The sequence below is a fragment of the Suillus subalutaceus genome, assembly GCF_016647625.1.
Source record: "Suillus subalutaceus strain FC151 chromosome Unknown DFJ58scaffold_108, whole genome shotgun sequence".
In the NCBI taxonomy this organism is placed as follows: Eukaryota; Fungi; Basidiomycota; class Agaricomycetes; order Boletales; family Suillaceae; genus Suillus; species Suillus subalutaceus.
In genome coordinates, this window is record NW_024540357.1 from 131,140 (window position 1) to 153,932 (window position 22,793).

Here is a 22,793-nt window from a genome sequence, read left to right on the forward strand (position 1 = left end):
TTTTGATCAGGCGACAGTACTGTCTAATTCTGCATAATACCTCGTCATCTGAAAACCGGAACCCACATGCAGTAGGACTGAGATAGGTACGACGGGAGAGTAAAGCTGGGCGAGCGGAGCCCAAAAACAGGACGAGCGAGCGACGTTTTGACGTCGGCTCGTGCTCGTCGATATTGCAAATGTCTATTCCTACCGTAGATACGCTAATTTTCATGTCTCTACCCTAGCTAGTATAGAGGGTAGGTACTAGGAATACCCTCGCATCTCAGTTCTAACAAAGACCTGAGATGTGAGCTATGTATGTTTTTCATCCCCGGGACTGTCGGACGAGACGTAGTTGTTTGCTCGTTCTAGCGTTCGCGCCTTCCCCGCTCGTTATTATTCACCAGAAGAAGTGTCAGACAGGCTGATTATTAGGGAGACCACGTGCGTTTTGGTGCTGGGGCATACTACATGCATTATGAAAAAGATGGTAGGACCACCGTGACAATCTTACACTGTGATACTGGGTACAGAGGGGTACAGGTACCTGTTATACAAAAGGGTCCAACAATGACTATTATGGAAAGTAGTAGTCGACTGAAAGCCAGAGAAATGGGACGACAAGAACGGCATCTATGAGTGACCGAGTGAGAAGCATAGTAGTAACATATCACAACGAAATACGGGAGGTACAAGAAAAGTTAGCGCCAGATTCTGTAGAAAGAACTTTGTATCTGAATAGACTCCTATTTACGTGGCTTCCGGTCGGGCCTTGGCAACAACGGGACAAGCCTAGTTTTCTGTATTTCCGGGCGCATGCCAGTGGTGGGACCCCAGTACCTGCGATTCCAATCGGGTTAAGTGATGCGGCTACCAATGGGAAAATTCATATTACCTCTGAGTTTCGTAACCCCAAGAATGGTTTGCTCGAGCCCACATTGCCATCCCATCAAGATACTCTTTGACTAGGACGTCGACGGAAGGTCCCCATGAAGGAACCTTCGCAAGACCCTCGATGAATCGTTTCCCAACTTCGGCGTGATAATGCGCTGCCCAAGCCATTGCACCGCTTATGTCGAGGCCAAGTTCCAACATAACGATACTGACCAAGTTATGGTCATCGTTAGCCGCTTGCTCTTTGTTGTACGAGATCATGTCCTGTGAAGATCGTGAGCGTACCGCAAACCAAGACGTTCTCAACACAGATTTACATTGTCGATCAGAACTAAGTTTGTGGTGCATTCAGCAAGATCCATAATGACGGGATGGTAGAACACTTCATCAGGAAGGCCCATCTCCATTTCATTTATGAATAAACATGGTTTCAGACCAGCCGTATACCGCCGGAGCTTCAGGTAGTCGTCGATACTGCGCCTATGACCTTGTTCATGGTCAAGAGCCTCGGCAGCCACTCCATGAAGGTATGCAGTATAGGTTTCAAGGAAGTGACGCTGAGAAGACAGGCTTGCGGATTGGATCGCACGAGCCCAAAATCTATATAAAAACGCCTTGGGCTTCAGATGATCATCAATCAATTCAGAAGCACTTACTGCCGCATGATTTCCCCAAGGATGCATTCGCCTTCCGGACGTATCTTATGAGGATTGTGTAGGGCATCGATCACGATATTCACAATTTCCTTGACGCCTGTCCTGTTGTCGATGCTGGTGTATTCATCCACAAACAAGAAAGAATTCATCATGTCACAGCTGACCCGGAGGTGCTCTATTTTTTCAAGAATAGAATCAGAGTTCTGTGACACGTGAATCGCTAGGGGTCAAACACTTACCTCTTGGTACATTGGGATAAGCTAGCGCTATTAATAAGGCTATAAGCACAGCACGTGTCAACCATCGTTATAAACGAGAGCTAGTGATATAAGTCGAACCAGTATCGCATTTATCGAATGCTGCCAGTGACTCAGGACCCAGAGCCTTGATATCACGGATCGAAGCATCGATTTCAGCTTTCACATCTTCGTAATGAGGATTGATGGTACGAGGCCAGGGCCAGTTGATCATAGTGTCTGGGAGGTATATCATCTTTGGGCGAGAATCCATAGCTTCCAAAATACAGTTACAAGTTTCAACTGATGAGGAGTGCGAAAGTTGAAAGAGGGGCAAATAGTTGCTGGTCGAGTCCTCTGAGAACGAAATTCAGCAGAGCTTATATACCTGCCCGGGTCAGAATCGGCTACTTCACATACACATCCGCAATAAATGAATGCGGTGGACATATCCTTCAGTATATGTGCTTATCGAGGAGTTCAAGTTGTATGGTGCGCGGCGCCACTACTTTTGGACAGCGGCCAAATTGGTCGTCGAAAAACTGCGCAACATCATGGGTACATGTTTAAGCTTTCATGAGTGCGTGCAATCGATCATTAACATTTCGTATACGCTTACCAAGTCAAAAGCAGCACGAACGAGTAACTCACGTCATGTTGATTGATTAATATGTGCAAGACATCGACAAAATGGTTGTGTTGATCAAACATAACGCACGTCAACTTTCTAAATATATGTGAAATTCACGATTTGCATAGCTTTGAGCATATTTGTAAATATATCCGTCGTTTTCCGTCGATATGGTGAGGGCCGGTTCTCACTGGGAGGCCTGAGCATGTAAGTGGTGGGCTTATAGCTATGCTGGAGAAATATGTGTAATATGATCAACGTATTTAGACTCGTAACCAGTCTGACTATGCGTCAATTTGAGATGGTGAGAATTTTTTGACGTAGTCAGACTGGTCGAACTCGGAGCAGGCGAAGCGAGGAGTTTGAAATTTGGCAGATGCCAGTCGTGCCGCTTTGGGTAGTCATTGTACTTGGACTGCGCTGACCATACAAAGTTCCTTCATTCACATCGTACAAAGTATCGTATGCCTCTCACTGATCATAGTACATCGAGCAGCAGTACTAAATGTTAACTAGGACAATCAAATGATACCATTTTATGCATTATACCCACCCATGATGCAGCCTGAACCTTTGGCTTGGAGCCTATGGTCGATCCTTCCGAGTCCAGCCTGGACGAGGAAGCAAAATTTTTCGCTGTCCTCAAGATACTTCGTGGATTGCGGATGACGTTCACGGACCTCATTGCACTCGATCTCACAAAGTCCCTCCATGGCAACTTGGAGGGAAGGGTTTTTTCGGAGCAAGGTACTTGTGCAATTTCTTAATGTGTTGAGCACCGACGAGCGAGCGAGTGAGCAACTTCGTGTCAGTCTACGACCCCTTGCTATTGCCCTTGCTATTGCGATGGTTGTTGACGAGGTTGATGGCGAGATGGAGGCCGCTAAACATATTTTTCACAATGTCGTCAAAAGATGTCACCCCCCGAACTACTCCTCTCATTTAATCTCAACACGTTGTTGACAGAGCCGTTACAAGAAACCACTCCGTTGCTACGTCGCATTCTTCTGTCAGCTATGCAGACGGTGCCAATTGTGAAGGAGAACAAACATCAGAATGTCGATCGGACGTTGTTCAAGTTATCCTTGGGAAATAAGATCGAGTTGCGAGAAGGCCTCGAGAACTTGTTGGTGTTGTGTCATTGAGGGGGCACTCGTAAAGTCCGTCGAGAGATCTTCAATCGTATCTCGAGCAGCGAGCGATCAAGGTCGTACGGAACTCATCGTTAAAACTTGACATACTATATACAGTCTGAACGACGGTAGACGCATAAGTTGTACCACATACGATTGAGTATCACCAGCACGACCGGCACCTGCTAAATTTCAAACTCCTCGCTTCGCCACTCCGAGATCGACCAGCCTGGCTACACCACTCGAGTATCCGGGGTAGTATACGCCAGGCTGGTCACGAGCCTACAACGTGTTACTGTTTTGGTGATCTGTGTTCAGGTAGTACCATAATGGCTCGAAGTAGTACTTCGAAATTTTTGTATCAGTCACCCCGATGTCAGCTGGGGCCTTAAGCAATACCCTGCCTTAAATTTGTTTCAATCTAACTAGAAATAGGTGCCTCCAAAGAGCAATGAATTTCGTTATAATTCAAAAGCTTCATGCCATGTCTATCGAGGAAAGCAGACCAAAGCGTGCTACATAAAGACGTTTGCGTATGAAGGGTTGAAAGGGGACTCCGAGTCGGTCCCCTTGACGTCAATAGCCACAACAAGCTTAAGCAAACATTTCGTCTTATATGCAAAGCGTACGTCAATAACGCATCGAAGCGATACAGCCACGATAGCTAGAAAAGACGATTACAAGCTCAACTACTCGCCATCGTCACCACCTCCATAAGCACATCCTAGGATGTTTGTGTGAGTGGTAGGTTGAAATCAGGGAATTATGACGAACCTCCTCAGGCTTCCGAGTCCTTCGCCAGAATCTCGAGGTACGCGAAATCTTCACTCCATACGTCTTCTAAATACAAGTGTCAGGAGTCGGAACAGGCAACAAGGCAATATACACTTACCATCTTTCTTTCCCTGAAGATTGAGGTATGTAGTTTCGTTCCTATCTTCATTATGGTCCCCTACATCCAGCTGATCCTCCAACACCTTGCGCTCTACAAAACCACACCATCAGCTAAATCACGCCAACGACATACAACCCACTTGCAACAGCCTGAGGCAGCGTCTTGTAAATACTCAAAGCGCCGTCCACAATACCAGGCGCATCCATCCCTCCAGAATCGCGCTAGCCTCCATCTCCAACAACTTACTACACAGCGTCAAATACTCAGCTTTTTTGTCGTGCACGCATAGAAGCTTGTTGCTTTCTATCTTCAACATCGTGTCCACACTCTTGAGACAGCTGTGTACAGCTGGAATTGTCCAAGAGCACCAAAACCTTGGGCTTAAGTGGAGGGCACACATGGCGTCGACGCGAGCCGTCGGACAGATTCGAGACTAGCACTGTACATGCTGGACAACGGGTAGCATGAAGTGGTGCTGCAGTAGTCGAGCTGACCGTTGCTCACAACGAGCACGAACGTTTCGGCAACGTGCGGTGTCGACTCGGAAACCTGATGTGACATACAAGCTCATACAAGTGACATGGTTTTATTCGCAATGGCCCTCCGGGCATACCTGTACCCTTCGTATTTTGATCGCATGATCTAAAGTAAGTAATCATACAGCAATTTCAGTTACATGGATGAATGCTCTGAATAACCCCTCGCGACGCTTTGCGATATACTCGGTGATCCCCTCTCGATTCTTGATTCGGCGCATGTTTATGTATGTATCTCTCACAGCCATGCATTTTGACTCAGAACGAGCTTGGTGCTGGGACGTTACATGATGCTCCCGATGGGCTGACACGTCGAAATGGTCAAGCAAAACTGGATTGACATTATGACGTCGGGGAGACTCCAGACGCTTAAAGATAATAGCATAAGATGTACAAAAGGTATCACGGACATGATCCTTGTGATCTGCTGAGGAAATAACTAGTAAATGAAGTGTGCTCGCCTGTGCTCTCTCGGTCTCAGCATATTGCTCTCTATTAAAGGTCGGAAATTGTCTAGTCAACCTAAGATTAGGCCCTACGACAGGTTATTTGACAACATGTACTATAGGTATTAATCGATTATAAAGTGATGGGGTAGCTAGAGTTTATTATCCACACTCAAATATCATTGCTCCGACGTCACGCTTGCATCGTCTCCCTCTTCTCTTTCGACTTCGGCCCATAGCTGCCCTTCAACTTTCTTACCAGTTTCCACATCAACCTGATCCAACATCTCGTCCTCCATCAACTCGTCTTCTAGAGCCTCCTCGTCTGTCTCATTCGAGAGTAACGACTCCTCCATCGCATCGCGTGAATCCTCGTTGATCAGGGCTCTCGATGGAAGCTGTCCATCATAACCCGGTAAGAAAGTGTCCACAACACCGATATCAAACGAGGCGGGAGCGAGAAATGCAGGCGTGTATATTGCACGATGAGGCGAGAGTGCAATGTCATAACTTTCGGCGTCGGGAGAATGTCCGGCAGTACGCGCTCGCTCGTCCTCCACATCTTCGGGGGTGCTAGATTTTGGCTTGCGCCTCCGTTTGTCCGGGGATAAATCGTACTGATCAAGGAGCCTTGAGAAGTGCTCTTGCTGACTCAAGGTCCTCACACCGATTGTCTTTAATGCATGCTCGACAGCTCGTTGGTTTATCTGGTAGACACGAGGACACGGATAAGTTGGCTGGAATGTAGGAATGGAACATTATTTACCTGGTGCAGCGCGCCCTTCCAAACCTTCTTCTGGCCCTTGAGTTCATTAGCCTGTTCCTTCCACACGGTCGCACGGTGTACGACATCCGTCATAAACGCAACTACCGATGCTTGAAGGTACCGTATTAACTCTGAGGAGATAAAGATGTTGCCGACATCATCCTCAGGACATTCCTCGAGCGATTTGTACATCCTGTACCACAATGAATGAGAAAACAGCGATAAGATTCGTGATCAAGACGTACCCCATGAGCTTTCCCAAACGCCCGAGATGGAAAAGATCCATACCGTGTTCACCGAGATAGGTTGCATTGATCCCAGCATTTTCGAAATCGGACCTGATTTTTTGGTAGCGCGTTTTTCCACCCACGTTAATATGCTTCTTGGTGGTCGCCGTGCCCGCGTCCCCGCCGTCATCGTCATCGGTTTGGGAATCAGGATAAGTAAGATCTGGAGTCATTGCCTTCCTATTCCCAATTTCTTTCCCAGAGGGCGACACTTCCTCTTTCTCGGTCTCTTCCACCACTTGAGCTCCCTTTTCTTTTCCCTTCCTCCCAGGCTTCATTCTTGCGAGGGTCACTGGTACCACATCTTCGCCTCGGAGCTGCGCACGCTTTCGCCGCATGTAGAGTCGCTTTGTATGGCGTCGGCGAGACGTGGGAGAGAGTACTCTCGTGTCCAAGTCCTGCGAGATCACATCAGCACTCCCTTCACGGCTTAGGCTCTTTCCCTTCTGTGCCTCCTCATCCTCGCGCAGCATTGTATCCAAGACTTGCAAATGCATGTCGTCGAGCTTCTTAAACAGATCGTCTCGTTCCCAAGCAGCGGTCTTACGCGCGTACCATTTTTCGAAGCGAGCCTTTCCCTTGACGACCTCAACGCTCATCGAATCGCCCTCGAAATCATCCCTCTCTGAATCCTCACACGACATGAGTTCGTCTGCGCCAACTTCGACTGTGACACGCCTCCGTTTTCCTCTCGGGATCATATCCGCCTTCGCGTCCCTTACCCTCTTTCTCCTTAGCGCCTCCAGTTGCTGAAGTTCACCGCGACCCTCTTCAACGGTCAGAGCAGCAGCCATTGCCTCTTCCGCGACTATCCACTCATCCGATACTTCAATCGCGGCAGGGGAAGTCGACATGATGTCACCAGTCTCGGTAGCATGGGAATCCAGAGTAATGAGGAACTCTACAATTTCGACCTCGCCTTTGGTCTTTACAGCCTCTGCGATCAAGTCTGGCCGCCAGCGAGAATAGACCGACAACGCGTGAAAGAATGCGTCTACCTCTAATTGAGACCAAGAAGAGAGTGAGGAACTCCAGATCGTTGGTTTTGATTTGCGTGGTGGTAGTTCGGAGCTCTCTTCGACTTGTTCAGGAGAAGAGGGAACGCTATCTTGATTAATACTATGTGGAGGGGGCGTAAACCGGGTTGAGGGAACGGGATGGGTGGCGTCATCAAAGGGGATAGAGCCGATGAGGTGGGCTTTGGTATCTCGCAAGTGTGCACGAAATGATGGAAGGTAACCTATATAGCTGTCAGGCGCGTCTGTGAGGCCATGCACGGCCAGTCCATTGACATCGACCTCGTCATCCTCTGCATCCGAACTAGACATTGAATAACTGGACGACAGAGCACACAGATCTGTTTATGTTGGTGGCGTCAATAAACCGTAGAAGCTGCTTGAAGGTTGCGCACGAGCATCCTACATAAGTAGAGATAGAAATACAAATTAGAACGATGATAGAGCAGTCGGCAGAATCTCGGCAAGTGAGATCACGGTTGTCGGAACTAAATGCTGAGTTTAGAATTCGTGCCGACACGCCGATACTGAGTTGCATACAGCTAAGTTGAAGCCACTTGAAGCTACTCAGCACACTCCGTCGACTTTCACTACAATGTCCACAGCACATAGACCGACATGGGATCCTGCTCAAGCTCGCGATGTTAAAGGTGGCTCTCGCCAGTTCTCTGTCCGAGACATGGCTGCACACACGAAGCTCAAATTCCGGTAAGCACTAGTATACATGTTTACAGTCTTCGAGTTATGGAACTTACGATATGATAGGCAAGCTGGACAAACGTCCGTTGGGGACGTCGCACGGAGAGACTTACGCGCGGAGCTACTAACAGCGGAGGAAGAAGCACGGAACAAGAAGCGAAAAGCAGAGGGGAAACCACCGCTACCGCTCACAAATGGAAACGCGACGGAGGCAGCGGGGGATGAAGTCAACAAGAGGAGGAAGTTATTGGAGGAAGCTCTGGAGCTGGATAAGGACGACGACGACGATGATGAGAAAGAGGAAGGTACTGAGTCTAGAGGGCAGGAGAATGGGGAAGAGCAGGACGAGGAAAGGTGAGCGTCCCTCCTTGGACTTCATTGGGTGTTACTCCTTGACAACGAAATTTACAGCGAAGAAGAGTCGGATGAGGAAGATGAGACCGCTGAGTTGATGCGTGAGTTGGAGAAGATTAAGAAAGAACGGGCAGAAGAGAAAGCCCGTCAAGAGCGTGAACAGAACGCGAGTGCTGCAGTGGCACGAGAAGCCGAGATAGCTACCTCGAATCCTCTCCTTAATCTTGCTGCAGCATTAGGCCAGTCACCTGGCATAAATACAACTGTACCAGGGACTTTCTCCGTGAAACGGAGATGGGATGATGGTGAGCCCCAGTTTCTTTTACCATTTGTCCTATGCTAACGTTGTTCGTTTCAGACTTAATATTTAAGAATCAGGCGGCGAATCAGAAAGACAAATCTGGCCAGTTCGTCAACGACCTGCTACGGACAGAATTCCACAAGTGCGTCCGATATACCTCATTGCTGCGTTGCCTCTGACCGTCTCGAACGCAGAAAATTCATGGCGAAGTTCATCAAATAAAAGGATTTAGCTATGTAAATTATGACTGCTTTATTGCAATACCCGGCTAGGCCTTCCATCCTTCGGCTCCCATTCTGACTCCAACTCAAAGCGCTTGAGATTGACGCATAAAATCATACAACATTGCTGTCGCGTGTGACGAGACGTCAAAGTCATCTCTTGAGGCGCTGCTTCTGTACACTGTTCAATTCTATCGCAGGATATCGCCATCGTGCCCTACTACGCAATTTTTTGCGCACCGTGCTAGTACGATGAAGAAACCTGACCTTTTCTTACGATAGCAATGACGACCTTGTATACACGTGTGCACATATGTACAACAACACCAAAGGACCGAAATCCATTATGATTCTTGACCAGTCGCCATACCCCAAGTCTTTTTCATCAGCTTAGCAGCAGGACTCGTCGAGCCTTCAATCTTGGCAAACCCGACTGTACCCAACGTCTCTTGGTAGTTTCGCAAGTAGGGAGAGTACTATGCCAAACATAATTGTCAGTCTATGAACACCAGTCTTTCAGAAATACTTGCCGTTCTGCAAAAGTGTCGATACCAACCCCACGTCTCCCACGTGTTCCATTCATCTGCGGTCCATGTGACTCGTGTTTCCCAAGCTTGCTCTGTGATCACTGTCTCAGCATGAGGATTTTGGCGCCCTGCAGATGGGGATGGTGCTAAGCACGACACAAAGCCTTCAATTGTTCGTGCCAAAGCTCCTTTTTGCTCGCGGGTGAGGCTGGCGAATGCCTTGAGTGCCACTGTCAACTGAGGGTTCTCTGAGGCGGAATCATCTGAGACGATCTGGTCAGCCCGAAGTAAGAATGGTGGCTTGCTGAAGAGTACCTTGCTTGAAAGGCTTCACATCGGCATCCATCTCGATGGATCCAACGTCTGCACCAACACTCGCCTTTACCCGCGCAACGCTATCATCGTGCTCCTTTCTCAGCGCAGCGACCTTCCTCCTCGCAACCATGACTCTGCCATTCGCTTTGTCCAATGCGCCTCTCAACAAGTCCCATTCAAATGCGCTCAGGCTCATCGGCCGCATCCCGCTGAGATGCGCATCCCCTCCAACATTCTCAAACGTCCAACCAACCACGTCCGTGGGGTCGACAATCTGGTACTGCATGAGTTTGTCAAACACAATATTCACCATCTGTCGATTCAAATGCCAGAACGATGCGACAGCGCTGAGAATATCTTGCTTAGACTCTGCATCGGTGCCGGCAAGCCCTCGGAGGAGTGGCAGGTAGCGCTCAATTGCGTTGAGGAGATGCGAGAAGGACCGTGAGCCAATAGAGAGTAGGCAATGAATCGAGATCGACCGAATAGTGTTGTCTACGTGTAGGTGAGTACCTGAGGACTCAAGAGTGGTCTTCAGCGACTCGATGTGCGATAGCACTTCGTTGGCTTTGGAGCGTCCACGCAGAAGAGAAAGGATTGATTGGGCAGTATCGTAGTGCGGATGAGCTATAGACGAACGTTAACAACAAGGATACACGCAGTAAAGGAGCATACTTGGGTCCTCGTATTCAAAGGCCGGTCCTGGAGTCTGATCAGAAATGACGCTGGTGTCGTTTTGCATAGGCTCCGGCAAAGTCTTCAATACTCGGTCATGGTACGACAACCGTATCTCGAACTCCAGTGCTCGGCGTATGAAGGTGCGCTTAGGGTGCTGCTCTGACAGCTCCAAGTCGAGTAACCTGCGAAGACATTTCAGCATTCTGGCTCATGCAGGATGATTTGCAAAGCATTGACCATTCTTTCCAAACCCACTGGAAACCGAAATTGCTCATGTGTACCGCGAACCACTCTGCAAAGCGTCGAGCGTTCTCCACATCAAACCCGTCCCCAAGAGCAGTGTACAACTTGCGTATTGACTTCCCAACGGCGGGGCCGACAGTTGACGGCGAGAGCTTGCACAGCTCGGTAATCAGGGCAATGTGGTAGACTGTTTTATGCGTCGATTCCGGGAGGAGGTAAAGAGAACCTAAGACGGTCTAATGAAGTAGGTCAGACAATACGAAACAAAGGCGAACTGGGCTTTACCTCTATGACAGTGCTCTCCAACTGCCAATTCTTCCCAGATTCAAATTCAGGCTCAGGAGCCCCAGGTTTTGGCTTAAATGTACCAGGGACACACCATTTTGGATACTCGAGGAGGAGACGGGCGCATTCTTTGCGATTAACTTCGAATATGTCGATCGTATCAAGGATTTGGGACCGTACTAGAAATCCAGCGGGCGTGGCAGGGTCGGGCGTCGTCTAAAGTCATGTGTGTTAATACATTGTTAGTCCTGAGAAAAGGAACACGCACCTCGTTGTCAAACAGGTGGAAGAAATACTGTGGCCAGTCTTCTTTCTTGACCTGGGCGTCTTCGCCAGCATCTGTAGCCAGCCCGTCAAGTTCAATGACTTCAGGCGGTACCAGTATTGCGGGCAACTCGAAAGGAGCAGATACTGTGGGATCTAAATCCGGGAAATCAAGGTAGGGCTGCGGAAAGCTCTCAGATGCTTCTACAAATTCAGAGGAGTCAAGAGATTTCAGCACGAAGAGTCCCGTATCAAGGACCTTCACACTAGATTAGTTGCATTCTGATGTGCAATGAAAAAGCGAACCTCATCAGCGTTCTCCATAGACCTGGATTCTGTAAACAAACTCATTGAGGGCTGGACAAGCAGCTTGGGTGAGTAGATAGAATCATTGTAATTTTGGACGGTCTTGATTATCTCAGTAGTGTTGGAAGATGAGCTCTTCGCCATTACGGCACCGCTCTACGAAAAGAGTCACTGGAATGCTTGACATATTCCAAAGAAAATGGCGCACGATTATCAGACCTTCAATAGCACAGAGAGCTGCGTTTCTGCCGCGTCCGTAGGAAACACCAAACTCGTCGAGGACAGCAGCGAACGACTGGAGGAGTGCAGACATGGATTCGATGGAGATGACTTGAGCCACCGTCAAGTGCGCAAAGAAGTGAATCTATGTATCACTAATAAGGGGATGGTAAACTCTGAGGTCTGGAAACAACGCTCACACATTGTCGAACATCTCTCCATGCAAGCTTGTCTAAGTACCCCTGGAAGCCCTTCCAAAAATCTTCCAGGACCTGCTTTCCAAGAGACGAACTTGTGGAAGATTCGGCATTTTCGCCTTCAGTTGGATCGTGCAAGAGGCGGAGAAGGGCTGCGTAGTAGGGAATTTTGTACGGCTGTTCAGTCACACTGAGTCGTCGTTAGCAAAATTCGAGAAAGAACAGATAATGCATTCACGCTATCCGAATGCCCTCAGATATGACTGGCACCGAAAGTGGCACCTGTTCACGGATTTGTTTCGCTAGTCGCGGTAGTTCTTGGATGGCGTCCTGAAACAGCCATTCATGAGTGTCGGTGACAACAACATTTGGTACGAGACTAGACATACCACTTCTCCCAGCTTTATAATTGTATTCTTGAGTATCTGCTCAGGGGATTCGAAGGATTCCCTTCGCCTGTCGTGCGCATCATAATCGTCTGGTCCACATATTGGTTCAAGTTGTTTGTTCATGCGCGACATGCCTCACCTTTGTTACGTCGACGATTTCCGCCCCCACGATGAGGTCTGTCGTAGTGTGGTCTATCGTAGCTCATGTTTCAGCCAAAAATTAGCAACTGTGTTCTGCGATTCTTTGGACGTCGCCGTCTGGTAAGTTAGACGCTGACCTTCGAATTTTATTTCTTCCAGATTTCCCAAGTAGCGCAATTGTCACGTGAATCGGAAGTTGCCTTTCCTGGTTATAACCTTCAAAACCTTGTACGACGAGGAACATCAAAGTGACGCTGAGCACTGACAACGTCGTCCGCAAGACTTAGCCAAATTTTTGCAAAAGGCTGCGGAATAGTCTGAAATTACTTGGTTAATCAAGACTGCCTTTAGGCAAGCTGGTGAGTGTTGAAATATCATGTACATGGGATGTCTAATTTAAATATGCTGGTAGGCATGAAAGACACATGCAATGGATTTGGTCACAAGCCGCCTATAGTTTTCGATCCCATACCAGCCATGCGACTCTCCCTGTGAGGGGATTGGCCTCTTGCATTCGTCCGCCGTCAAAGGTTGTTCAACCTTACCGACCGCATTCACCCCTGCACAGATCATTTTCACTTTCTTGCAAATATTTTTCTCCACCGCAAGCACGTCTGCTTCCGCGCTCCTCTCATGACGATACCCAAGAGGCTGGTGACTCTGCTTCGCCACCTTCGCCTGCAACAGCTTCCGAAATATCCCTTGCCGCAGCCCGTGCTGTCCGAATGTCTTGCGCGAATGGTGCTATTACCGACGCGTCGTTCATAGTCAACTCTCTGCGCCGTTCCAACCTTCCTCCGCAGCCTTCTACTGATAAGGGTGGGGGGTTACTCATACCAAAACTCGACTACGAACCTATCGACTTTGGTCAACCCGTCTCACCAGCTCTGTCTGCCCATTGTTTATTGCACCATTTCGTACGCCAACGCATGTCGTTGAGGGCACGTCAACTTGCAGAGCAGCTCATGCAAGACGGAACTCATATCCGTGCTTCCACGCTGCACGCAGTTATTCAGTGTCAAACGGAACGAGCCAACGATGGCAAATTCTTACAGGCTCGAAGACCCTCACAGCGAGACCCATCGTGTATCAAACCGAAGCAGGTCGAAGACCAAGGCACGCGCCTTGCTCTTAAGCTTCTTCTCCATGCACGGCAGCATCGACAACGCTGTTATGAGAACACCTACCAGTTCATCATCAATATTTGTCTCGTTCAGGGCGAAATTATCGTTGCGTCGCTGTTGTTCGTACTGCTGATCAAAGACTGGGAGATGAAACGAGCAGCCACCCAAGTACGAGAACAGGAGGCAACATGGACTCAGGCGCTTCCACCTCGGCATGGATTTGGATCACTACACGGCAGCCCTCCTTCAAAACGCATACTAAAGATGATACTCTCCAAGGCGCAGAAAGAAATCATGCTTGATCCAGCAGAGGAGTCTAATCGGTCACGGCGTGAAGCAGCTCTTCAAGCGCTCTGTAATATTGCCAGCCTTCTCGATGCGCGGTCACTTCCTTACACGGACGTATCCTCCGTAATACGCACCCTTTATTCAGTACCCAAAGATCCAGACAAAGTATGGGTTACAGAGTTCGGCAAGAGAGCCCGGGTACAACCTTATGAGTATACCCATCGTGTTATTCTGCGACTGGCAAGCGACCTCTCAAGTTCATCCAAAGGCGCCGGCCCAGAACAATTTGACATCATGCCTCCGCTTAATCTTGAATCCTACAACGCCCTCCTACACTACGCATTGCGCCATCGACAATCCATTTCTCTTGCAAAAAGACTACTATATCACATGGAACACAAGCGCAATCCACCTTTAAGGCCAGACATCACAACATACAACGTGATTATCAGGTCCGGTTCATTGTTGAGGCGGAACGACCTCACTGAGTCTGCCCTCGAACGACTACGTGGGCTCACAGAGAACAATCGACATGCCATTATGGTACAGCCGCCACCATCACTGGTAGTCGCTCCTAATCGACCGGATGTAAACAGAGCAGAGTCCAAGTGGGCTGTCACCCTGAAACATCAGAAGGCTGGACTACCAGCCTTGGAGAAACCACTTAAGGCCGACGCGTTCACGCTCACGAGCTACATCCAGCATATCACAGCCACAGGGAACCCCGACGTCGTTGCCGACATCATTTTCCATGTTCTCCCCGAGCTATCCATCATTGACCACCCATCATGGGGCTCTGTTACGGATGAGCAACTGGCTCTTGTACGGATGCAAACCCGCCAGATGCGTCTCATGCGCGCTGTCTCCCTCGGACCGTGGTTTTTCATCGCTGTCCTCAATGCTCTTAGCAAGGCTGGGAAAACAGGGCTCGCGGAGCGCGTGTGGTTGCTTGCAAAGCAAGCCGAGCGTGCAAGCTTGACGGGTGCCATTGGAATTGATGGCAATCCTATGAAGCCGTGGTGCTTGCCCATCCAAGCGTATACCATAATGCTGCAATGTTATGGCGCCGAAGCGCGGCGCGGTCTTGAGCTGCGCTGCACCTCCAGGCCTAGGACAAATGACTGGGCTCCCAAGATTGGTGGTAACATTGTGCGAGGTTGGGCGAGCTATGTACTTGCTCAAAATGCGGCTGCTCGCAAACACAGATCCCGTCGCACTCTTGCGTTACTCATGGGTGCGACGCTGTATCGAATCATGTGTCATGCTGGAATGGCTGTATGGAATTGCTGGTCTGAGCTGCAGAATGTGGACAAAGCTACTCTCAATCCTCCTCGCCCAGACGCTCGTTTCTTCAATGCTGCCCTTGATATGTTCGGTCGGCAACCTAGGACTTTCCAGCGGTCAAGCCGTACTAACCCTGCGCACTGGCGACGCAAGGTAACCCTTGGAAACGTCCAGTTCTCTAGGTTAGGCGTGAGGCCCAGAAACTGGAATCCCTTCCTAGGGAGAATTGTGAAGGAAATGCATGCTCTTGGATTCAAGGTTCCTTCAGGCTTCAGACGCTTTTTTGTCGGACAGTGGCCTTATGGCTTCGAGGAACATCGACATCGGCCAGAGCTTAATGAGCAGCCATTTGCATTCCCAAAGTTGCGTAGGTCTCCTTTCCGACCGCACGCGCTACGGACACTGAAGACGCGTGGTCTACCTGTTCGACGGACGATATGGAGGGCTCTTGGTAGGAGGTATTGGTGGAAGCACAGATGGAGACGAAAGTTAGAGAGTGGAGGAAAAGTACGATAAATGTGTATAATATCTATCTGCCCACAACTAGGAACTATACATTTCCTTGTCATGACGGCGTTTTTTGGAACGACATTACAGTGGTAGTTTTCTGAACGTCGCGTGTTTTCCACTCCTTTGCAATGTCTAGTAGCATTGACGCGATCTCCGATGCGCGAGCTGCCATTTCATCGGGCTTGGGCAATTTCTGACCTTTCCTCGGTGTAATGACGATGTCCACTCGGTATCCCTTCTCCAGTTCTGCGCGTGCTTTTGTGATTTTGTGCTTCAAATCTCCATTTTCGACGCCCCAAGTGATCTGTATCTCTTTCTGCTCTCCTGCCTTCACGCCCTTCCTGAACGCCTTCTTCTGCTCCTTCCACTTCTGGTATGAGTCGCGTCTGTCCACAATCTTTACGATAGGCTCTGGCTCTTCCGTGACCAACTCCACTCGAAAAGCCTTCAGGTCCACAGATTCGAGAACGTCAGAAAGACGAGTAGGGGGTTCGAGTTTGCCCGTTTCTGGATGGACGAGGCGAACGACCCGAAAGGGTATTTTGTCATCGCCAGTGCGGCGTGCTGGGCCAGCCGAGGCGTATGTCCGCACAAAGGAGAAGTTTGGAGACCAGAGAGACTTGAGCACTTCAACCTTGCGGCATGGAGGTAGTATTCGGTGACACGAGAGTGTCAATGTCCGAAATACAGCAGAAGTGAACATAACACCTATGTGCCATGAAATTTATTAGCACTGAAATATCATGCACGGGAACACCCAAACGAACCTCACCTAGGCCTCAATGCCGTTTCAGCGTCCAGATTCTAGATCGGTAAATGCTTGCAAGAGCTAGCGGTTGTTTGTCCCTGTTGAATGTCAAAGTCTTTGCACAACAAGGACAAATATACTCGCTTTTTAACGATTTTTTTCTGGATGATCTCTGTTGGTCTCTCATGCACCGATCGATACTGGTGAGTAGGATTTTTCTCCCTGTATTTCTTTCATGTGAAAGAGGGCATCGACATGATGATACCCCTACCTTCCACGAGCGCAGGGACTTACAATCCAGTCCCTTCATCGCCTAGCAGGTGGGCTCGTATTGAGGCTGCCTGCATATACAGGTGCAGGAGTGGGCGCTTCTGCGCAGTGATACGTGAGGTTATAGTTATTTGATCGATGCTTCTCATTTCTTTGTTGATTGATGTTAAGCTGTATCGCTGATCATTGCTTCTGCTTTCACAGATGCTAAGCTAACACATGCAACTGTTACTGCCAGTGGTCTCGATGTTCTGCGCCTTTACCATGTGAGTATCATTTTTATCCAAGTTGGCCGGTAGGATGAATCTTACATCACGGGAGCATGGGGATGCAGAAGCATCCAGTCACTCTTTTACTCTGTGCTTCCCCTCGTTTTGAGGAGTGGTGCAAATGGGTGAGGGAGGGGCGTTTTATGCCGAGACCTCTGTTGCAGTTATAGTTATTTTGACCAACTTCTGTTTATGGTGACCAAGCTGTTCCGCATGCTGACTACTTTATGCAGGGCTGAGGCGGTGGTGTGATACGCTCGATTCACGTACAATATATGACTGTCTTACGAAGTGTGTACTCTATATACATGAATGACAATACGAATGCTAGCGATGAATCTACACGTCGGATGGTGTTCGCAGGAAAGGCCGCGATGGCATGATACTTGGAGGAACAGCTTCGCGGGGGTACAAACCTGAACTCGATCGAGCCAGAGTCGTGCAGAAGGTGCCTACCAAGCAGTAGGCCGAGGGTCCAAGTCTGTAAGGCTGAACCTTTGCTCGGGGTGTAGATTTTACCTATCAGGGAATGAAAAATGACTTTGGAGGAAGCTACTTTTTCTAATAGCGAGGAGGCGCGCTGTTTATTAACTAAGATATTTTTGTGGATTCAATCCTCCTCGGTAGTTGGGTCTCGTCTTTTTGCTTCCCTTCGCGCCGCAGATGTCCGTAATAACCATGCAAGGTTCTCGTATACAACAAAAGTGACGCAAGTCCCAGGAAGAACGCGTACGAGGTTCGTCCCCATCCCACGATAGAACCCGCGAATCCTTTCGCCTTGCCAAGTGCGTTTGATGGTGGTCGATATGTCGGGGTATAAGTGAGTGGTGGCATTGTTCTAAAATGGGGATGAAGATGCGATGCAGCGAACAAGAATCGCCTCACCTGTATTCGAGAACGAATGACTTGGTATGGATAAGTAAGCGCAAGAGCCCAGAGCTTGCTAGCACCGGACATTAATGTGTAGGAAGTGTTTGACTGGCCAATATTTTAGATGCGAGGCAAAGAAAAAGGTGACGAACTCACGAGCTTGTCGTCCTCCGGTCCCATCACCTTTCCGGCCTTTGCAAACCGTTTTCGTTTTTGTTCGAAACCCCATCGTTTCATCTCTTCGTATGCCATGAACTGCACCGCGCCGTTGCTGACACCGACCAAGGCCAAACTGGTCCCTTTCCACAGGCCAGCGAAGCCTTCGTGCTTCCATATCGAAGTAATACCGTCTGATATGACACGGTATGTTTAACAAACCAAAGCGAAGATAAGAAGGCGAGCGTACCTGAGAGGCTACGATATGACGTCGGTGAATCGGCACGCGTCGTAAACATACGCACTTTCACAACCCATATAGGGTTGGTCATTATAGCTGTGACCGCACCTAATAGAATCCAAGTTGAGAAACTAACATAAAAACAAAAGGGAACGGAAGGGCGAACTCGCTTGAGCGGAACAGAGTAGGTATGCCCCGGGGGACATCCTATAATTCGGGTCGTCTCCGGATGCACGCTTCTTCAACATGTTGTAGCTGCGAGCATATGAGTACCTTACAAAGAATTTTCGAAACTGATGAAATGTGACTCACAAAAGAAAGTAGAGTCCCCAGCTCGAAGCGTTCCCCGCAATATTTGGTCCTACGCCTCGGTACAGCCCTTTCCACCCTTCACTGGCGTGTATTTCACGCAAAGAGTTCCATATGGCTTTTCCGATTCCACCCTGCGGGTTTTTTGTTGCTACCTGTAACTTGACTTTGAGAAGATCGAGAGGGTGCATGCATAGGACGGCGACGACGCCTGCTCCGAGGCCTGCTGCCGCATGGTCCTACGACCTTTAAGCAAATACGAATGTAAAGTCGAGGATTAAAACATACTAGTGCAGTTGTCGGAAAGAAGCTTGGCTGATGTAGAGACATGCAGCTGTGACTGCACCGTCAGCTGCTGAGATGACTTGGAAGTCGGACAACTGAATCAATAACCTTAACGGATATAACCGGTAGTATTATTCCGGCTATCCGAAGGCTGGCTACAACGACGTGTATTTGACCATCTACGCTATGTACAACTCAGGCCTCAGGTATGAATATACCTCGCTTGCTCAAGATAGACAATAAAACCGAACCGAAAGCAAATCAAATAACGCGGGACGCGCCAGTTACGCGATTTTGTGTGTCACTGTTCAGTACTCAGTTGAGTGGGCTTCAAAGCTTACAACAAAATCTCGTATCGATAGAACAGATTTCAGTTTTTCCTCATTACTGCTTCATGCTCGTGGAGCTGGATAAACAAAAGGGTTTCAATACCTTGGTCGCGCGAAATACTCTTGAATGGCAATGACGCTCTGCCTGGACAGTCTGCGATTTTGAAGGCGAGAGTCCGACTATGCTGCAGAACTGTCTGAACTCAGACGCGCTTCTTCTACTTTCGAGCCGCCTCGCTTTCCTTTCGTTCGATCCAGATGGTGAATGTATGTCTGTATCTCGATCAGTGCTTTAATCTGACGGTCTTGCCTAACAGGATGGGCTTTAAAAGATCATCGCAGGGACGCAAACACAACACACAATTTGCAGTCGCTTGGGCAAAACATTACGATGGCGCGGGTCCGATCAACTTATGTATTTACACAATTTGAGAAAATCGTGGTCGATGTCATTAATGGTTAGCTCCGATCCTCTAATTCTCTACTCTCCGTTCTACACACCTCATCTCTTTGCCACGCTCATTTGCGATATAGGCATATAAGCGAACCACGAGTCCGCGCGATTCATTCCTATTCGGCCCAGATGGACAAATGCACCTCTGAGCACCAATGACTTACAGCCATCCGGGGTTCATCCTTCACGGTCACTTTTCATCAGCTGTGTGCTCAGACAGCGTAACTCCGCAAACACGTAGAATCAGATATCTTACCATCAAGGACTGGGTTGGTTTCTAGACGTTGCCGATAATTTCAGCTTGCCACTTGGTAAAAGTGTGGACGGGCGGTTCACTGACTTCCAGGAGTGATACAACAAGAAACGGGTTTGTCTACATAAGCCTCGTCTTAAATATTCTTTGAAACAGCATAACTTAAATAAATAGCACGACAGATCCTTGACCACATTTCTCCTCCCTGCAGAACACTCGGCAAGCATTTCCCTACACAGTACTGCTAGTTGGTACATGTAGGCGCTCCTGGAATACAATCGAATTCATGCTAGTTTCTGCGTCGGAGTTGGCCACGATTTTTGCATGATATTCTCGAACGCTAAGGATGAGGCGGGGTCCCAGCACAAACGACTGTATGGTCAATACAATTTCAATAGCACCCCTGAGTATCTCAAATCCCATAGAATCTGAATTCTACAGAAATGATGAGCAGTGGTTACAAGCAGACGTCAGCGACAGGTCGGCGCACCAAGAGGGATGGAGAGAGATTGACAAGCTGGAGGCAAGAGACGCAAAAAAAGCTAGCACATGTGAAACTTGAGCAGAAAAAGACGGACACATTTACATTACAAGCTCACCTTGCAAAATAAAGCACGTGAGATTTTATCAGCACTCTGAAACAGTCCCCTATGGTCGATCCTGTCGATGGGCCGAGTCGTCGCAGGTCACAGAAATGTTTCATAGCAATCCAGACTGAAAGACACAGTGCAAGGACCTCCCAAATGGCGTTGAGCGTCCAAAACATTGAAATCAGAAGCTGGACATCCCCCTCATATTCAAAGCCGCATATATACGTTCCAGAGAGTATCAGCTCCCCTGGTGGTTGTCCAATGAGCGGTGTTTTTCAAGTCAACAAGTAAAGCTTACCCCCTACGATATCCTTGAATGTTATTATCCCGAGTACTCCGCAGGCGATGTTAACAGCCAGAAAGATGACAACAAGGAAGATAAGCATCCTCCTAGATCTCTGATACATGGCATGCAAGCGAGCAATCATGACGACTTGCATCGTGTTTCAGTCGAGTCAATATCACTGAGGTATTGCAGCTCACCACCCAGCATGGCAGTTACGACCACATTTATCCCATTCATCGTGTAGGTTATAATATCACCTGAAACACGCAGTCAGTGGCCACGTCGTACTAGTATCAAACGCTCCAACTCACACCTGTCGAGTCGTTATGTTGAGCCTAGTTCAATAGAATCTCACTCACCCCTATGTATGAGTGTATTCATTGGATAGGAATAAGATGATTGCGGAATACTCACTGCATCTGTCAGGGAGACCGACATAATTGCTGTGTGCCGCAGATCAGAATAATCGAACACAGTGCATATGAGACATACCCAGAGCGTTGATACTGATAACGAGAGATGGGCTATTAGTACAGTGCCAACTTGTTGGCCTCAAACACATACACAGAATATGGTATTCCAATATAGCGTATCTAGAACATTTTGAGGTCAGCACAACTTGCCAACCACGCTATAGCATAATATGAGGTACGAACAAGCAAATACATGACAGTCATGAGAGACCAGCGTTGCCTCTGTCGCGAATTTATTGTATTCACCTGTTTTTATTTTAACTCGGATCTGTCACTCACCCAGATCAGTTCAATCTATGACACCATTGTTAGCAAGTTGGCTACTCCGGCAATAGCACCGACATACCTCTTGTCCGAGTGTTAGGACTGGAAATATTATGAGAATATGAGCGGTTTTCGAACACTGTCCTGCTCACCCCAATCGTATGCCACCACGACGCCGGCAGCAACTGCAAAACCACAAGTCAATGTTAGACATCCGACCAACTGATACGACAAACCTATCCAATAGGAGAGAAAAATACTCGAATTGATGAACGGCCACCAACTGGGATCAGTGGAGACATAGGTCATATTCGAGAGATGGGTGTGAGCGAGTGGGGGATGTTGGGTATTCAAGTTATAACAACATAGTGTTCGTATTAATAGTAGTAGATGTACCAAGCGCTGTCCGAGATCGGGATAATGGTGATGAAGATATAGATCCTTGATTGGTCGAAGTAAGTATTGCAATTTGATTTGCAAACCAGTTTCACACACGCGAATGCAACATGTTTATGTGGAACGTTCCAGTGATGTCAGCAACTCCTGTCCAACACGTCTTCGGGTTATTCTTGTTGCACTTGGGGGGTTCATCTCCGTGAAGTGGTCGCAACTTGAACAAGCTGCGAATTCTCTCAGCATCACCTGAGGCGTAACAGCTCCCCTCACCGCTCTTATATCCGATTCATGCCTCAATATAATCATTATACCTTAGATTCTACTACTTGTTTAGTTCAAGTACTCAAAATACTCCGACCGAAATCGAACAAGGCTTGCCTCTCGATCTTAGTATTCAACCCATTCCTCCAACATAAAAAGATTTCACGCCATAGATACAATCACTCCCCATGCCACAAGCTATTGTCCAGATCGTTAGCTATAACAGGTACCCGGTCTTAATATCAAAGTCACGATGCCACTCATCCAAATTAGGCTCTCTGTTACACCGACTCGGCCTGCATCGGATTCAAATCCACATGCAAGTATCCCACATATACCTTCCGTTAGGACATAGCTCTATCCCACAACTCAATTTCCGATCTGATAGTGATTTGCACCTTCCATCATGGTTCCCTATTAAGAATCTCTTTTGCAACGTCGACAGCAACGCCGCCCGCGCCCTCATGATCTCCTGAATATTAACTCACTACCGTCGCCATCGCCATCGGACTCGGA

General features: G+C 48.4%; 8 protein-coding genes across 8 annotated transcripts; 2 read left to right on the top strand and 6 right to left on the bottom strand.

Moving 5' to 3' along the window:
• Positions 1–495: 495 nt before the first annotated feature.
• On the bottom strand, positions 496–2,486 carry DFJ58DRAFT_747882 (isoprenoid synthase domain-containing protein). Its single transcript, XM_041387558.1, has 7 exons — positions 2,388–2,486; positions 1,871–2,310; positions 1,772–1,810; positions 1,533–1,707; positions 1,194–1,476; positions 878–1,140; positions 496–822 (listed from the first exon to the last, which is right to left on the bottom strand). The coding sequence occupies exons 2-7, from the start codon at positions 2,040–2,042 to the stop codon at positions 729–731; spliced, it is 1,026 nt and encodes a 341-aa protein (XP_041240363.1). The 5' UTR covers positions 2,043–2,310; positions 2,388–2,486; the 3' UTR covers positions 496–728.
• A 1,824-nt stretch (positions 2,487–4,310) lies between these two features.
• Positions 4,311–4,633, bottom strand: DFJ58DRAFT_731606 (uncharacterized protein; the record flags this gene model as incomplete). Its single annotated transcript, XM_041386063.1, has 3 exons — positions 4,311–4,372; positions 4,425–4,517; positions 4,567–4,633. 3 exons carry the CDS (start codon positions 4,631–4,633, stop codon positions 4,311–4,313), a joined length of 222 nt encoding a protein of 73 aa, XP_041240364.1.
• Positions 4,634–5,458: 825 nt separating this feature from the next.
• On the bottom strand, positions 5,459–7,911 carry DFJ58DRAFT_915959 (uncharacterized protein). Its single transcript, XM_041395458.1, has 3 exons — positions 6,421–7,911; positions 6,176–6,368; positions 5,459–6,116 (listed from the first exon to the last, which is right to left on the bottom strand). The coding sequence occupies exons 1-3, from the start codon at positions 7,788–7,790 to the stop codon at positions 5,589–5,591; spliced, it is 2,091 nt and encodes a 696-aa protein (XP_041240365.1). The 5' UTR covers positions 7,791–7,911; the 3' UTR covers positions 5,459–5,588.
• Positions 7,912–8,009: 98 nt separating this feature from the next.
• On the top strand, positions 8,010–9,054 carry DFJ58DRAFT_747884 (Cwf15/Cwc15 cell cycle control protein; the record flags this gene model as incomplete). Its single annotated transcript, XM_041387559.1, has 5 exons — positions 8,010–8,186; positions 8,244–8,531; positions 8,589–8,836; positions 8,890–8,974; positions 9,027–9,054. The coding sequence occupies exons 1-5, from the start codon at positions 8,074–8,076 to the stop codon at positions 9,052–9,054; spliced, it is 762 nt and encodes a 253-aa protein (XP_041240366.1). The 5' UTR covers positions 8,010–8,073.
• Positions 9,055–9,204: 150 nt separating this feature from the next.
• DFJ58DRAFT_38148 (MIF4G like-domain-containing protein) lies at positions 9,205–12,748 on the bottom strand. The gene is made up of 13 exons (XM_041380121.1): positions 12,616–12,748; positions 12,477–12,565; positions 12,326–12,417; positions 12,091–12,277; positions 11,880–12,035; positions 11,672–11,827; positions 11,370–11,624; positions 11,102–11,317; positions 10,811–11,052; positions 10,571–10,755; positions 9,896–10,522; positions 9,584–9,843; positions 9,205–9,529 (listed from the first exon to the last, which is right to left on the bottom strand). Exons 1-13 carry the CDS (start codon positions 12,680–12,682, stop codon positions 9,398–9,400), a joined length of 2,664 nt encoding a protein of 887 aa, XP_041240367.1. The 5' UTR covers positions 12,683–12,748; the 3' UTR covers positions 9,205–9,397.
• Positions 12,749–12,854: 106 nt separating this feature from the next.
• On the top strand, positions 12,855–15,854 carry DFJ58DRAFT_38191 (uncharacterized protein). The gene is made up of 2 exons (XM_041380122.1): positions 12,855–12,976; positions 13,030–15,854. Exon 2 carries the CDS (start codon positions 13,043–13,045, stop codon positions 15,827–15,829), a length of 2,787 nt encoding a protein of 928 aa, XP_041240368.1. The 5' UTR covers positions 12,855–12,976; positions 13,030–13,042; the 3' UTR covers positions 15,830–15,854.
• DFJ58DRAFT_38194 (uncharacterized protein) lies at positions 15,854–16,662 on the bottom strand. The gene is made up of 2 exons (XM_041380123.1): positions 16,596–16,662; positions 15,854–16,531 (listed from the first exon to the last, which is right to left on the bottom strand). The coding sequence occupies exon 2, from the start codon at positions 16,524–16,526 to the stop codon at positions 15,879–15,881; it is 648 nt and encodes a 215-aa protein (XP_041240369.1). The 5' UTR covers positions 16,527–16,531; positions 16,596–16,662; the 3' UTR covers positions 15,854–15,878.
• A 696-nt stretch (positions 16,663–17,358) lies between these two features.
• Positions 17,359–19,133, bottom strand: DFJ58DRAFT_804437 (mitochondrial carrier domain-containing protein). The gene is made up of 7 exons (XM_041391031.1): positions 18,975–19,133; positions 18,690–18,925; positions 18,544–18,632; positions 18,387–18,485; positions 18,137–18,330; positions 17,996–18,088; positions 17,359–17,948 (listed from the first exon to the last, which is right to left on the bottom strand). Exons 1-7 carry the CDS (start codon positions 19,014–19,016, stop codon positions 17,721–17,723), a joined length of 981 nt encoding a protein of 326 aa, XP_041240370.1. The 5' UTR covers positions 19,017–19,133; the 3' UTR covers positions 17,359–17,720.
• Between the last annotated feature and the right edge of the window lie 3,660 nt (positions 19,134–22,793).